The sequence below is a fragment of the Aedes aegypti genome, chromosome 3 (assembly GCF_002204515.2).
Source record: "Aedes aegypti strain LVP_AGWG chromosome 3, AaegL5.0 Primary Assembly, whole genome shotgun sequence".
NCBI lineage: Eukaryota > Metazoa > Arthropoda > Insecta > Diptera > Culicidae > Aedes > Aedes aegypti.
In genome coordinates this window covers 186,890,446-186,905,947 of record NC_035109.1, presented here as the reverse complement: position 1 = coordinate 186,905,947, position 15,502 = coordinate 186,890,446, and the positions used below count along the sequence as shown (strand labels likewise).

Here is a 15,502-nt window from a genome sequence, read left to right as displayed (position 1 = left end):
ACGTTTAATGTTATTCATTAAATGTAATTAGGGAAAATTTTTAATTTTCATTTTTTTTTACCCTAAACCCACTAACCCCCTCCACCGTGGATACGCCACTAAGCTGAACAATAGTTTATTCAACTGAAATAAAATAAGAGCTCAGCTAAGTTGCTTCAGAAATTTCTCCAGGGAATCATCCAGGAATTTATTCATGATATTTTTTACAGGAAAATAGCCAACAATTACTTCATGAATTTCACCGGGAATTCCTACAGAAATTCACAGTGATTACTCCGAAATTATTCCAGATATTCTTCATGGAATTCTTCTGAAGATATGTTCGGAATTTCCTCTTGGATTTCTTCCAACGATTTATCCAGGTATACCAGCGTCCCAAAATTCATCAAGGCATTTCAGAGAATATTTGCAATGATTTCTGCAGGAGTTTCTTGAGGTATTCCTCCAGGAATTTCTTTCGAAGTTCTCCAAACATATTATTCAAACATTAATTTAGACATTCTTTCAGTAATTTCTCATGATTTTTTTATGTATAAATATACCTGAATGAATATTTCTCCACGAATTTCTCCTTTTTTCATGGATTTCACTACAAATTTCTCTAACAATTTCTCCAGTAATTACTGCAAAGTTTCAGCAAAGAAATTTTCGCTATTTTTTTCCATAGAACCCTGCAGGAATTCTGCCATGTACTCTTCTAGTGGTATTTACAAAATTTTGTGAGGTATTTCTCCAGAAACATCTTAAAAAACTCATCAAGAGATTCCCCCAGATATACCACTGCCAGGAATTCCTCAGGAGTTGTATCAAGGAATTTCAAAGCCTTTCAGAATTCACATTAAAGATGGTTTCAGAGATTCCTTCCAGAAAGATTGCAAAAATCTCTCAAGCAGTTTTTTCAGGAATTTCCTAAGGTACTTTTTATGGGATTCTTAGAAGCGATTGTAAGAAATTCCAATATGAACTACTTTTTTTTTCAAATTAATTTATTTAAGGATTCCTTCACGAATTTCTCTAGGTATTTCTTCTGGAATGCCTCCAAAGATTCCATCAGGAATTTCTCAAAAAAAAAAACTTTCCCGGAAGAATTTCTGTGAGATTCCATCGTGCAGGAACAGGAATGTAGATGAATCGCTAAAGTAAGGCCTGAAGAATTACTTGAAGATGTTCTTTGTAGAATCCCTTGACATATTTCTGAAATCCCGGTATCCTTACAGAAATTCCTGAATAGACTTCAACAGGAAGCCTAGAGCATTCTTGGGAGAAATCTCTGGAGTAGTTTCTGGAAAAAGTGGAATTTATAAAACATCCCTGGAAGATTTCCTGAAAATATTTCTCAATCTCAGTATGAAATTCCGAAGGAGGAAATCCTGCCGGAATTTATGGAAGAACCCCTGGAGACACGTTTGGAGGAAGCCTTGGAATTAATTTTGAATAAATTTCTTATGGGTTGATTTTTTGACGGAAATCTTGTAGAAATTCTTGGATAAATCTCTGGAGGAAACTTTATAGATACGTTTTGAGGAATCCCTGGTGGAATAACTGGCAGAAATTCTTATTTATTTATTTATTTATTTATTTTTTAACTAAAAATTTTGAAAGAGGGAAAAGCCCCTTTGAGTGATTTCCTTATGAAATTCTTCTCAAAAGGCACAAAACCTCTTTGTCTTTTCAAAATTATATTACAAAATGATAATAATAATAACATATAAATCTAAAGGCTCAGGCGGCAAGCCAGAAATTCTTCAATAATAAAATTGAATCATTGGAAAGATATCTGAAGGAAAACTTGGAAGGAAAACTTCTAGATTAGTTTCTTAAGAAATTACTAGAGGAATACACGGTGTAATTAATACAAATATCCCTGAATCTATGAAAGAATTTCTAAAGAAATTTCTGAACTTACACCTTGAAGAATTCTCGGGTTTCTCGGAAAATCCATCGTGGAATTTTTGGAAGTTTGTCCAGGCGAATATCTGAAAATCTCTGAGGAATTTTCCGGAGAATTCCCTGAAGGATATTCTGAGGAATATCTGGAGAAATTTCTGTAGAGATTCCTGGAGGAGTTTCTAAGGAAATATTTTCAGCATCTCTGGAGTATTTTTTAAGAAATATTTGGAAAGTGCAGTTTCTAGGAAATTTCATAAAGAAATAGTAATTTTCTGAATTTTCAAAGAACTGCTTGGACGAAATCCTGGAGTAATTTCTAAATAAATATATAAATATAAATATTGAAAAAAGTTACTTTTTGTTGCAAATAGTGAATAGCGGCCAAGTCACTAAAGAGTAGGGGAAGGGGTGCTAAAATGAACACCTTAAGGAAATCATCTTGTTTCTGATAGAAAAACGAGAAATTTGTATAGTTCTATCGCACAACATCAAAAATAGAGATGTTATCTATAGCAGCGACATGGATTCAGACTAAAATAGCTAAGCTTTCACATCTTTTCATCGCTATCAAAAAGTGATGCAAATGTTCATTTTACCTGCACTATGTGGGTAAAATGATTAGCGGTTGGTGGTAAAATGAACACCATGCAAAAAACGTGAGCATAATAAATATTTCCTAAAATTTTCATTGCCCCACTGAAAATACATCCATTCATGATTGTAACCCATTCAAAAAGAATTCTAAAGGTATCAGCTTTGACATCATATCATAACGATATTCACATCACTGAAAAACCTCAAGTCTTTCGAGCTAAAAGTTACGTCAAATATAATTTTCAAACGTGGTATTCTAAAATCTTAGTTTTCGTTGATATTTTCGCTTCAATTGACCTACGTATCAACTCGCACATTTGGATTTATGCTCTAATTTGACCGTGCGTGATAAAAATTCATTGAAATTTGTTTTTTCTCGGTAAAAGGCACGGTGTTCATTTTACCACCCCTGTTCATTTACCACCACTTCCCCTAATTCGCTACCAGCCCTGAGAATTCTTGGAGGAATTACAGGAGAAATTGCTCGAGGAGCTCCTGGAAAAAAATACTCATAGAATCCCTTAACCAGTCTGTTTAGAAATATATGAGATTATTGAGTGATTACTAAATTTATTACGGAATTTACTAAATTTATTTCGATCAAGAATTTCAATTATTTCTAGTACAATGAAAAATTACTTGATTGCTCTGGATTGCTTAGGAATCTACAAAAATAATCTCAGCGCCCTGCCGGACAATCTGATGGAATGGAACGAAGTGGTGGCCAATACATACGGCGCATTCGAACCACTCGACGAGCTTCACGTATCCGCCAAGATTGTCCGATTGTCCACCAAGATGACCAGCAGCGCATAAACAAACTAAAATTTGACAGTTTGTTGATGCAACATCCCTACAGACGGTACGATTAGGTCGTCAAACATTTGGCTCCTCCCTCCGGTGGTTTGAGCTATATAAAACTCAATTGATTTTGGCCGTCCGATTTGCCAACCGTCAAATCGGTTTCACAAACTGTCAAATTGGTTCGTCAAGCAGCCTTATACATGGTCAAACATAGCGTCAACATGAGCATCAACATGAGGGCGGAGTCAATGTTGGTCAAACCTTCTGAGCGTCTGTGGGCTGCAAGATATGAACATACGAAAAGGTCAACTTTGATAAAAATTCTCAGTTAATATATGTGGAAACACACTTATGGTCGTAAGCTCCATCGAAGTTACGACACCAATCACGAATTATCTTCGATTTTACTATAGTAAAATCGAGGATAATACGCGATTGGCGTATTAACTTCGATGGAGCTTACCACTATTAGAGCACTACACTGAAAGCATGCTCTGACTGTCTGTGTAAATGTAATTACAAGAAAAACAAGAAAAAGTCTGTTCTAAATTCATCTGGAAACTTTTCCAGAGCTTAGTCAGACCGATGGATTTTTTTTCATAGTATTTACAGGCTGCAGATGAGTTTGTCAAAAGCTTGCATTATGTAAGATGTTGTAATTGCCAAGTCACTCGAAGTTCATGAATGGAATTTAAACCCACTGATTGAGTTAGGTTTTTTGACATGGGGATTGACATGGTTTTTTGACAGGGCAGGTCTAAAGTAAAACTTTATGAAGTTACATTCAAGTGCTCAATGTAGATGATCAAATAAGTACTTATGTCAATTTGTGCACTCGTGATTGATTATGTTCGATCAGAGCGATATTTATAACACTTCTCTTTTTTACAATTGGAAAATCCACAATCAGACCCCTGAGAAGATAACTCACGAAATGTGACGATGCTTCACCACCGACGACCGTAGGTGAGCTATTTTCAAGTGGTGTACAGAATGCACAGACTGCCCTCTGTCCCTTTCTCCCCGGAAGCACCTTAAGGTGTTTCTTCGGAGAGGGGCCAATGCATATTGCACATAACACATGTAGCAGAAGTAGCCTATCTAAACTGCAAATCAATTGCAGCCGACTTTTGGTCGGCACGCCATAGCCGTCGTAGTTACTACATTTCAGCACTCGGCATCCATACAAATATTTGCTGCATTATATTGTTCGGGGAGTGTTCCCTCCGCATGCAGCGAGCATGTTTTCTCTCACAACAATGAAAAGCGGGCAATCAAACACAACTTGCTACACTATTTCCTCCACACCAGTAATTGGAACCAGGTGCAGGTACTGCTAATATCAACTATGCCCTTTCCCATGGTTTCGTTTATACCAATCTGACACATTTGGTCTTAGCCGTTGGGTCCATCTACTTTTAGTGGAGCTATCCCATTCCTGCTGCCAATCTCTAAGCGTTGTCTCTTTACATGCGTTGCGGACCCCTCTGGTACCTCTTTGGTTTAAGCATTGAAAATCTTCCTTGTTAGGCGTCATCCCGGCTATGATGTACACGACCTCTTTCTGCTCGTTCTAAGTGCTTTTCATCAGAATGGTCCTTCATCGTCAGTAAGGATAACGCCACGCCTACCAGGAGCTCGGCAATTACAGCAGAACTGATGGACGTCATCCTTGAAAGCACCGCTTTAGCCGTAGATTGCACTGCTGTTAACTCCATTTCCTCCTTCGATTTGCCATAGACCACTAGGGTGATGACGTCGGCAAACCCAACAATACTTAGCACCCGTCATAAGGGGTAGCCTCAGTACGTCATCGTACATCGCGTTCCATAATATCGGGCTCAGGATTGAACCTTGAGCTACTCCCGCGGTAATTCGCACGCTTTTCTGTCTCTCTTCTGTGTTGTGCAGTATAATCCTATCATCAATTCAGCTTTTTAGAAGCTTACACAAATGCACCGGTACCTTGAGGCGGTGGAGTGCGTGGGTTGTCGCCTCCCAGCTCGCGCTATTCAACGCATTCTTCACATCCAGAGTGACAACCGCGCAGTAACGGATGCCGCTCATTAAATGCTATATTGCCACCTCAGCTCTCTGAACGACCGACTGGATAGCGTGCAGAGTAGATTTATCTTTCCTGAATCCAAACTGGTTGTTGGGCAGGCCGTAAGCACCTTCCGTATACGGTACTAGTCAGCTGAGGATCAACCGCTCCAATAATTTGCCCGTCGTATATAGTAGACAAATAGCAGTGATCTGTTATTGGCGTTGCAGTCAGTGTAAATCAAAAGCTGATTCGTTTCAATTGTCCGACGTTTCGATGGAACGAATCAGCTTTTGATTTACACTGACTGCAACGCCAATAACAGATCACTGCCAGTTCCCTCAGTCGATAGCATTCCTCCGAAGTAGACAAATAGATCTACACATCGACAAATCCCCCACCGGGTGGTTTCCCCACCTTCATTAGTAGCACCAATTTATGTCGCTTCCATACATCCAGGAAGATTCCTTGATTAGCGTTGCATCGTGGTTCTGAACATGTCCAGATCCGCATTGTCTGCCACTTTTAGGGCAACATCCTGGTCCCGGTGCCTTATTTGAAACGAATGATTTCACGACTTCTGCCAGCTCTTCGTTCGTCACCCTTTCCTCGTTTTCTCCTACATTTGCCGCATACGGCGCCGGAGGGCATGGGATAGTGGGGTGATCGATTATCGATCTTGGGGTGCCATGACACCTTTGGTCTTAACCATTACCACTCTTTAGGCTTCACCTCACGGACTCGAAACGGTACTCTGGAAACTTTGCATCTCTGAATGCTGCACCGCGTTCTTCTCTTTGTTATTGATGTTGTACATGCCGGGTTCACCCCGCATCCCATAGGATTCTGGTAAGAAAACGAATTACACTACCGTCGAAAATATGGGTTCCCTTCACCGAATATTGTAACACCCGTTTCAAATATTGCAACAATTCCTGAAAAAAAAATAGAATCATTAGCATAAGGGTCGTCCATAAGCCACGTGGTCATTCATGGGGGGAGGAGGGGGGTCTGACCAATGACAATGGGTCCATACAATTTTTAACATTTTTGTATGGACAAAGGACAAAGGGGGAAGGGGGTGGGGGTCTGGAATCACAAAAAAAGATCATGTGGTTGATGGACAGCCCCATATCAACTTAAGCTCTTCGGTGATTCTAAACTTTTTGGGGTGTTGCAATATTGAAAACGAATACTTACTCAACTTACTTCTGGAATACGTTTAAAATTGTTTCATATACCTACGGTACGACATGTGAACAGTTTCATTTGACTCAAGGACATTCCTTTATCATTTTTAATTAAGAAATAATCTGCTCAATAACCTGTAAATCCAAAGGAAGGTTATATTTTTCAATCATTTCGGTTTTACAACATCGTGTTATCTGCTTTATCCAAATGTCTGACAAAGTTTGCACAAATTGGAATAATTACCGATATATCAACTCTGCCATCTACTGTCATGCTTGGATAATGCGGTGGCACTAGCATATGGGTTGCAAGAGAATAATTTTATACTCATGATTTATGCATTGAAAAAAAAAAAACATTTTACTAAATTATCAAAACATGTTATAATTAGTCATTATGTTATATGAATCTAATCCAATATTTCAGTTTTGAATATGTTTCATCAATCATTATGACTTATCCAACAACATTTTATAGTTCATTAAAATTTTGATTATATACGAAAACTCATAGAATCAAACGTAATTGTAAAAAGTATTAACTACCGGGTATATTTCTCACGAACAAACTACTGCAACACAATAACTTACAGATGCATATAATACTGTATATAACACGAAAAATCACATTATACAGATAAAAACAACAGAAAACAAGAAAAAGAAAACTGAAAAATTCTAAATAAAACAAACGCAGCGATGCAAGAGTGAAACAACTGTTTATTGCTCTACACGAGTTCAATGAAAGAAACCCTATTGGCAATCCCGCACAAGTTCTTCCCCACCTGAATCTTGATGTAGCCTCGATCGCCGAACCTCGGGCCCCAGGAGTTCTTCACTAGGTAGTAGGGGATTTGGCTCTCCAGATTGTAACCGACGATTTCCACCGCATGGTTCAGATCTTCGTACGCTTCCTCACAGTGGTACTGAATGACGCCACCCAGGTAATATTTCCACGAGGCGGCATTCACGGCCGCCACTATTGGACCATGAGTGGCCAGGTAGCGAAGCATCAGATGTTCACGGTCGACTAGACTGAAATGAAATCGATAGAATTAGGAGGTATTATATTTTTATACAGGTAGTGTGCTGTCCATAACTGCATATTTGTAACATTCGACAAAAGTATGCATTGAGTAAATGGGATACCAAGTTTGCATTTTATGACAGTATGGGAGAAAACTAAAATTTCTAAAAATTACCAGGAACGCAAAAGTGCTTATTTGAGGCTGATATTTTGTACGCATACTAGATGAATAGTCAGAAAATAACTCTGATAGAAATTTCATTGCTATTACTTTACGAGGCTCATTTATAATCTCAATGTGACTGTTATGACGGATTTCACGCCAACTCGACAAAGGGATTGGCAGTACCCCTTCAGAATTCAATGAAACTTTCTGGGTGTAAAGACTATGTGAAACTAAAATACTTTACATACTTTGTTTTTTCAAAATCGATCTAGACTACCATTTGGAAAGGGTCAAAGTTTTTTTTTACTTATTTTTATAAACCCGTATAACTCGAAAACGGTAAGACCTACAAAAAAGTGTTTTATGGGAGACTGTCGTGAAATTTCCTGACGTTTTAGAGAAAAATATTGAAAAAATAAAAACACATTTTCTACACTGAAAAAAAAAATATTCAAAACTTTAAAGTCGATTTAAAAAAACGGCCATTTCAGATTTTGATCATCCTTAAGCAAAAAGTTTCGTAATTAAATTTACTAAAAGTCGTCAATACATTGCAAATTGGGCATATTTTAGGGAAAAAAGTTTTTCCAACATCGAATTTTTTAAGTCTCAAAGTTTTTTTTACTTATTTTTATAAACCCGTATAACTCAAAATAGGTAAGACCTACAAAAAAGTGTTGTATGGGGGACTGTCGTGAAATTTCCTGAAGTTTTAGAAAAAAAATATTGAAGGAATAAAAACACATTTTCTACACCGAAAAAAAAAAAATCAAAACTTTAAAGTCGATTTAAAAAAACGGCCATTTCAAATTTTGATCATCCTTAAGCAAAAAGTTTCGTAATTAAATTTACTAAAAGTCGTCCATACATCGCAAATTGGGCATATTTTAAGGAAAAAAGTTTTTCTAACTTCAATTTTTTTTAAGTACCAAACTGAAATTTATTTTTTCAAAGATTTTGTTTAAAACCGTCAAATATGATTGTGTTTTCAAGTGATAAATGAGTTTGAATCAGAAAATAGATTGTACACTGCTAGGCAAAATAAAGTGCCCACTTCACCAGTTTTCGAATTTCTCTCATTGATTTGGTTCAAATTAAAGATAACACACTTAAATCTTTTTTGGTATTTTATTTTTGATATTCTTTCAAAGTTGCACATACGAAATTTTGATAAAAAAAAAGAATTTTACACAAAGAAAGAGAAAATCAATTTGTATTGAAAAATAAATAGTGACAAAATAAAGTGCCCACTTCCTTCTTGTCCCCAGAAAAGATGATTTAAGAAAAATAAAAAGCAATTTAATAGTTAATGTGTCCTTCTTTGGCCTTAACGACTTGCTGGAGGCGCTTCGGCATGCTTTTCACCAGGTTTTGTAGGTGTTGTGGTTCTAGTTCTTCCCACGCGCGCTCCAAGGCCTCAAAATAATTATTTTTGTTGGTAACACCAGTTTTGTCTACCCTGGCATCGAGAATCGCCCACAAATTCTCGATGGGGTTGAGGTCTCGGCTTTGTGGAGTCCATTCCAGCGGTTTAATCCGACAAGACTGGAAGAAAGACTTGGTCTTCTTGGCAGTATGCTTCGGGTTGTTGTTCTAGAGAAAAATGTATTTCTCTTCAAGGCCCGTCTGGATCAGCGAAACCTCCAGATTTTCCCGCAAGATGTTGATGTAGGAATCCGCCGTCATTATTCTGTCGGTTTTCAGGAGGCTTACTACTCCGCTCCATGAAAAACACCCCCAGACCATCACATTCCATCACATCACACCTCCATGCTTCACCGTTCCTTGGATGTGGCGCTCTGCACCACACATCAGCCCGCCGCTTTCGGTTAAACAGCTCGAGCTTCAGGAGCGCTACATCCAAGGAACGGTGACGCATGGAGGTGTGATGTGATGAAATGTGATGGTCTATGGGTGTTTTTCATGGAGAGGAGTAAGAAGCCTCGTGAAAATTTATTTATTTATTTATTTAATTGCTACGTCTTGGATCAATACCTTAATCCGCCAGACTGTTAATTTAAATACTTAATTCTATGTTTAAAAGTACATTTGGACATTTTAAAATCAAAATAACATCCTACATCATTGAATGCCCGCAAACAACTAGACATTGGGCAGTTTTGTCCATATGTCGTTCTATGCGGTCGTATAACCAGCAACTGCCTCCTGCGGAGCTGCCTTGTCGGTGCGTAAAACCTCAGCTCGTTGGTCAGTTCCGAGCAGTCGATGTTATTGGACTACAAGTCATACACAAATAATTGCTGAATCTTAGTTCGTCTGGAAGTCAATGCTTCCAAATCTATCAGCCTACAACGACTTAAATAGTCGGGAAGATTCGTTGGATCGTTCCACGGTAACTGTCTTAAACAATAGTGGATGAAACAGCGCTGCACCTTCTCAATTCTGACCATATGCATTGCATGGTAATTAGCGACTTTTCTGAAAATTATAACGCTGCTCAAGGATATCACTGGAATAATTCCCAAGCAACGATACACCAATTCTAGATTTACCATAAAAAAGATAATAAATTGGAAAATGTTAGTTTTATTATAATATCAGACCCATGACACAGTAGCAGTTCAGCTATTTATTTCAAAATTGATAAATTTTGTTAAACAAATCAAAAGTTATTTTTAAGTCAGATGGAGCTGCAGCTCATAATAAAAAAAAATGTCAGCTTATGTAATTTCAAGAAAATACATGGATTGGAAGCAGAGTGGCACTTTTTTGCCACATCCCACGGCAAAGGTCCCTGTGACGCTATTGGTGGCACTCTCAAGCGAATGGCAAAAAGAGCAAGTCTTGTAAAATACTATGGAAACACAATCGCAACTCCGCGAGAACTATTCGACTGGGCAGTGAAACAAACTGATACATGTATCACCAAATTAAATTTCTGTTATATATCTAATGAACAATATGTTAAAATGTCAGAGGAATTGGTAGAATTTTTTGATAAGGTTAAAACTGTCCCTGGTACCCAAAAATGTTATTGTTTTATGCCTATTAGTGATACACAAATTGCAGCCAAACGGTGTACCAATTCAGAGGATGAACCAAAAATATTCAATTTATTCAGTAAAGCCCAAAAATAATGTAAATATTAATGCGCAGATACTACGTTTTAGGATATATAGCAATAATAAAAATAAAAACAAACCACGACTTTTTTCATAAGCGAAATAAAAATAAACTAAAAAAATCATTTTGGACTTAAAAAAATCAATGTTAGAAAAACTTTTTTCTCTAAAATATGCCCAATATGCAATGTATGGACGACTTTTAGTAAATTTAATTACGAAACTTTTTGCTTAAGGATGATAAAAATCTGAAGTGGCCATTTTTTTTAAATCGACTTTAAAGTTTTGAATATTTTTTTTGTTTTCAGTGTAGAAAATGTTTTTTATTTTTTCATTTTTTTTTTCTAAAACGTCAGGAAATTTCACGACAGTCCCCCATACAACACTTTTTTGTAGGTCTTACCGTTTTTGAGTTAATTGTTGCATTTGCACGCAAATAGCTGCAGTGTCACTTCACATACATATGAAGAAAAGGAAACACTTTTGTCCAGATCGAACTAATCGTAGAAGGATTCTAACACTAAGCCAAGTTGCAAGGTTCACTCACCTGACACACGAGAACTGATTCAGCGATAAATATTCTCCGTTTGATGCCTGCTGAAATGTACAGTTCGGTCCATTTTTGCTTGTATCTAGTGCTTCACATTGCTTCAGTGTGTTGAGTTTAACCTTTTCTTCTTTCAGCCACTCCAGTAACCGACAGGTGTCACCTCCTTCACAGCCAAAGTTTCCATTTCCAGCGCAGTTGATCACCTGATCCAGGCATAGCTCTGAAAAGTTCTGTTGCCTCTTGATTGCCGATATGGACGTAATTGTGTCGACTACACTGATTGCCCAGCAAGCACCACAACTTCCTTGCGATCGAACCGGAGCTACCACTCCCTTATCTCGCCTGTCAAAGTCGGTAAACGAAGATTAACCCAAGCACACGTATTCCACCATATGTACATACCAATCGACTACCTTTGGTAGATAATCCAGAATTTTCAGATCTCTCTTAGCTCGCGAGAAGATGATGTCATCTTTCATTTCTGCACTTTTTGATTCTATGATAAATTTATCCAGAACGCTAACCCCTCTATTGTTCGCTGTTCCAGGAGTCGTTTCATGTTTCAAGTCAGCCAAATGCAAACGAAGAAACTCTTGATCGGTTAAGTCTGCGTACTGAGTAATCCCGTAGATAGCAGTATCGTTCTCAACTCGATGCGCATTTAAAGAAGCTATTTTGTTCAACGATACTCGAAATATTTGAAAACGGTGATCATATTCACGGACGTTGTATCGGTAAGGTTTATCATACAACTTAATAAATGTATCAAACTTTTTGCGAGCTTCGATCACTGAATTTGGCTGAAGGTTGAACGGTATCATAAGAAAGCAGAGCGTCACTATGATAAGGATCATTATCATTTCAATTACTTCCGACATTTTGGCTACGAAATTCTCTATTAACCGATTGGAACAAACCTATTTGTTGAGCGGTACAACACAAACTGGCTGTTCTAAGGGCTGGATGAATTGTTCTATCTTCGGAGGCTTATCATCATTGATACATTTGTTTTGGTAGTGCGCATCCCGATCGCGGTTTAAGAAGAAGACAGAAAACAGCTTTCAGTGATTGTGTTGTGTGTTACACTTTCTACGTTCTTTGTACATGGTTCATTGCCCATTTGCATCTCGTTCATGAATGAAATACTCATAATGAGATGAGCTGAGTGACAAGTCTTTCGTGAGGAAGTGTGAGATGCTTTCAAGTAAACATATTCTTGAACGATCCTATTTTCATAAATTAGGTAAGTGTAAAATAATTGAACATGTTTTAATTTGGACTTACTTTGGCTGTTTTGTATCTGTAGGAATATTGATTTTCACGAATGGGTTTTATGAAACCAAAATCATAATACTTTATTATAAATTATATAATAATTCTGTTTTTCATTACTGTAATTTGTATTAGCTTAGAGCTATTTTTGTTAGGGAGGAATTGTGGAATAAGTAGGCACGGTTCGATAATATAACAGATATCCCACCAAAATTCAAGACATCGAAAGGATGTTGTAGGCCATTAGCCGGAGCGAATGTCTTAATATCGTACATGAATGCCGATGAGGAAAAAACCGGTAAAATCCTCTCTTCGTTTCACCCAGAACCTAATTAGTATGGAAAGAAACCGAAAATAATGCAGTACCGTAAAACGAGGTAACTTTGATAGTTTTTTTTTTTTTCATAGAAAGCTTCAATATTTATGCATTAAGTTTCAAAGGATTACAATTTATATTTTTCAAACAAGTACTGACATCATAGCTATCCATTGCACTTGATAGATTGCCAAAATATTTATTCTGAATGGATATATAATTTTTCATACTGCAGCCTATGTGCACAAATGGACTACATGCGGTAATCACCACATAACACATGCGCTAGTGTCTAATCTTAAATCTGTACAGCATAACAATCGATTAAAACATGTGTAAGCATAATTTTTCCATCAGTAGGAAATAAAATTTCAATCATAGTCCTACAAACGTTTATTCATAACTGTGAGGCATTGAAAACCATACCACAGTTATGAATCAAAGATAACACAATTCCGAAACAAACGCCAAAACGTATGCTATCACTAACACACCATCTCGCAGATAAATAGCTGTTATAGTGCTTTGATCCATAATATGAGTCGATTTGATCCATCTTTCCCACCCAGTTATCCACGTCTGTGAGACGGACAACGTTTGACAATTCGAAAGAAATTGGCACTTTTTGGTAAATAATCGCGAAGTTTGAGGTGTATTCCCGAAAACAACTTTATTGTGTAATGTCTGGAAGGGAATTTTGTTTTGTACAACCTCACCATGATGTTTAATTATATTTTATTCTGAAAAATGACCTTCAGTTACATAACTGTGGGGTGACTCTACCAAATATTTTTTCGATTAAGGGTTTCATTTGCGAGAAATTTGAAGGTAGATGCCTTTCCCCATACAAAATAAAACGATTGAGAGCTCAAAATTTGAAAGTCAGTAAAGGCGCCGGCCACGTCTTTACAGTCATCGGGTAAGGGAAGGAATATCATTTAGACAACCATTTTTACTAAAGAGCGAGTATACCTCTGATTCTCCACAGTTGTCATGGAAAGGACATTGTGGATAGGTTAGTGGAATAAAGTTGTAATGAGTTTTTACTGATCCGCTTGGAGATTCCATAGGAATCCCAGCAGAAAATACAACTGATATGTTTTAATACTGGCTCTCAAGAAAGGGGGATTGCCAATTTCACTCGTATTTAGGAATGTATGGAACCATCCAATATTCTCCGATCGCCCAAACTCAGGTAGCACAACGGATCGAGTATAAGGGTATTTGACAGTTCATGTTTTACCACTAATGTGTGTATATACAGTATTGGACAAAACATTTGCAACTTTTTCGATTTTCCATACAAAATGACCAACTTTGGTAAGTTACATCTCAGTTATTTATGGACCGATTTGAATGAAACTTTCACAGAACATCAGATATAACTTGAATTTTAACATACATTTTTGAATATGTTTTTCCAATCACGAGTTTATAAGTAATAACGGTTTGAGTAAAGTGTAATTTTCGAGGAAAAATTCAAAACTTTTTATCTCAAAATCTGATTGCCCTACACAAAAACTGTCTTCAGCAAACTTATTCATCTCGTCAAAATCTACAACTTTGCTGAAGACACCATGAGGCTATTCCTTCAATATGTTTAGTTATGTCAATTATAAAAAATCGTCAAAAAATTCACTTTAGTCAAACCGTTACTGCTTTTCAATTTGTGATTGGAAAAATCACTCAAAAATATGAGTTATGTCTGATATTCTGTGAAAATTTCATTCAAATCGGTCCATAAATAACCGAGATATAGTTTATCAAAGTTGGTAATTTTGTATGGAAAATCGAAAAAGTTGCAAATGTTTTGTCCAATACTGTATATAGTACACAGTTTGTTTTCATAGAGTCAATTCAACCTCATATATTCTCAAACAAAAATAAACAGAAGATTTGTACAGCTTGTAACAAGATTTTAAATCAGATCTGCTGGAGTTTTTAACAGTTTACGCAATGCCTGTAACTTGTGCGGTTCGTTCTTACAAGAACAACAATGTTAGCAGCGAGCAGCGACTCACGTGTATTCTTATTACTAAACACATTTTCTAGCATGATTCGGTTTTGCTGCTATCACAAAGCTCCTTTTGACGTGACCTACGTCTTACGGCAATATAAAGGGTGTCAATTGAAAATTTAAAATGTTGCGACCATCACGAAATTATGTTAGATTTTGAACTAAAGGAAGGCTGCAACTATGACAATCGACTAAAATTCAAATGCAGAAAATCACTTGGCGTAGTAAACGTCATGCGGTCGTGTCTTGTACACAACCCCTTCTGATTTTTTTCTAGTATTTTTCTGGGACTAAACTAAAAGCAAAACAAGGATGGGACTAGATTTCCATTGCATTCCCACATGTGAGTAGTACCGATTTGATTTTTCAGAAATTAAATCGATTATGTTTGCTAGGGGGCGTGCCTTCGCTAAGATGTAAACCTCTATGAAGGGGGCCTTTTCAACACATTCGATTTTGATCAGCCTCTGGGGAATCAAAACAAGAACTGTACAGAAATCGATGCTCCATTACCTATCAATGGAAATGGAGTAATGCAACATGCACTAT

At 37.0% G+C, this 15,502-nt stretch overlaps 1 protein-coding gene across 1 annotated transcript; it reads right to left on the bottom strand.

The window, feature by feature from the left end:
* Positions 1–6,552: 6,552 nt before the first annotated feature.
* Positions 6,553–12,389, bottom strand: LOC5577378 (cathepsin O). Its single transcript, XM_001656411.2, has 3 exons — positions 11,751–12,389; positions 11,346–11,690; positions 6,553–7,557 (listed from the first exon to the last, which is right to left on the bottom strand). Exons 1-3 carry the CDS (start codon positions 12,224–12,226, stop codon positions 7,251–7,253), a joined length of 1,128 nt encoding a protein of 375 aa, XP_001656461.1. The 5' UTR covers positions 12,227–12,389; the 3' UTR covers positions 6,553–7,250.
* Positions 12,390–15,502: the final 3,113 nt, after the last annotated feature.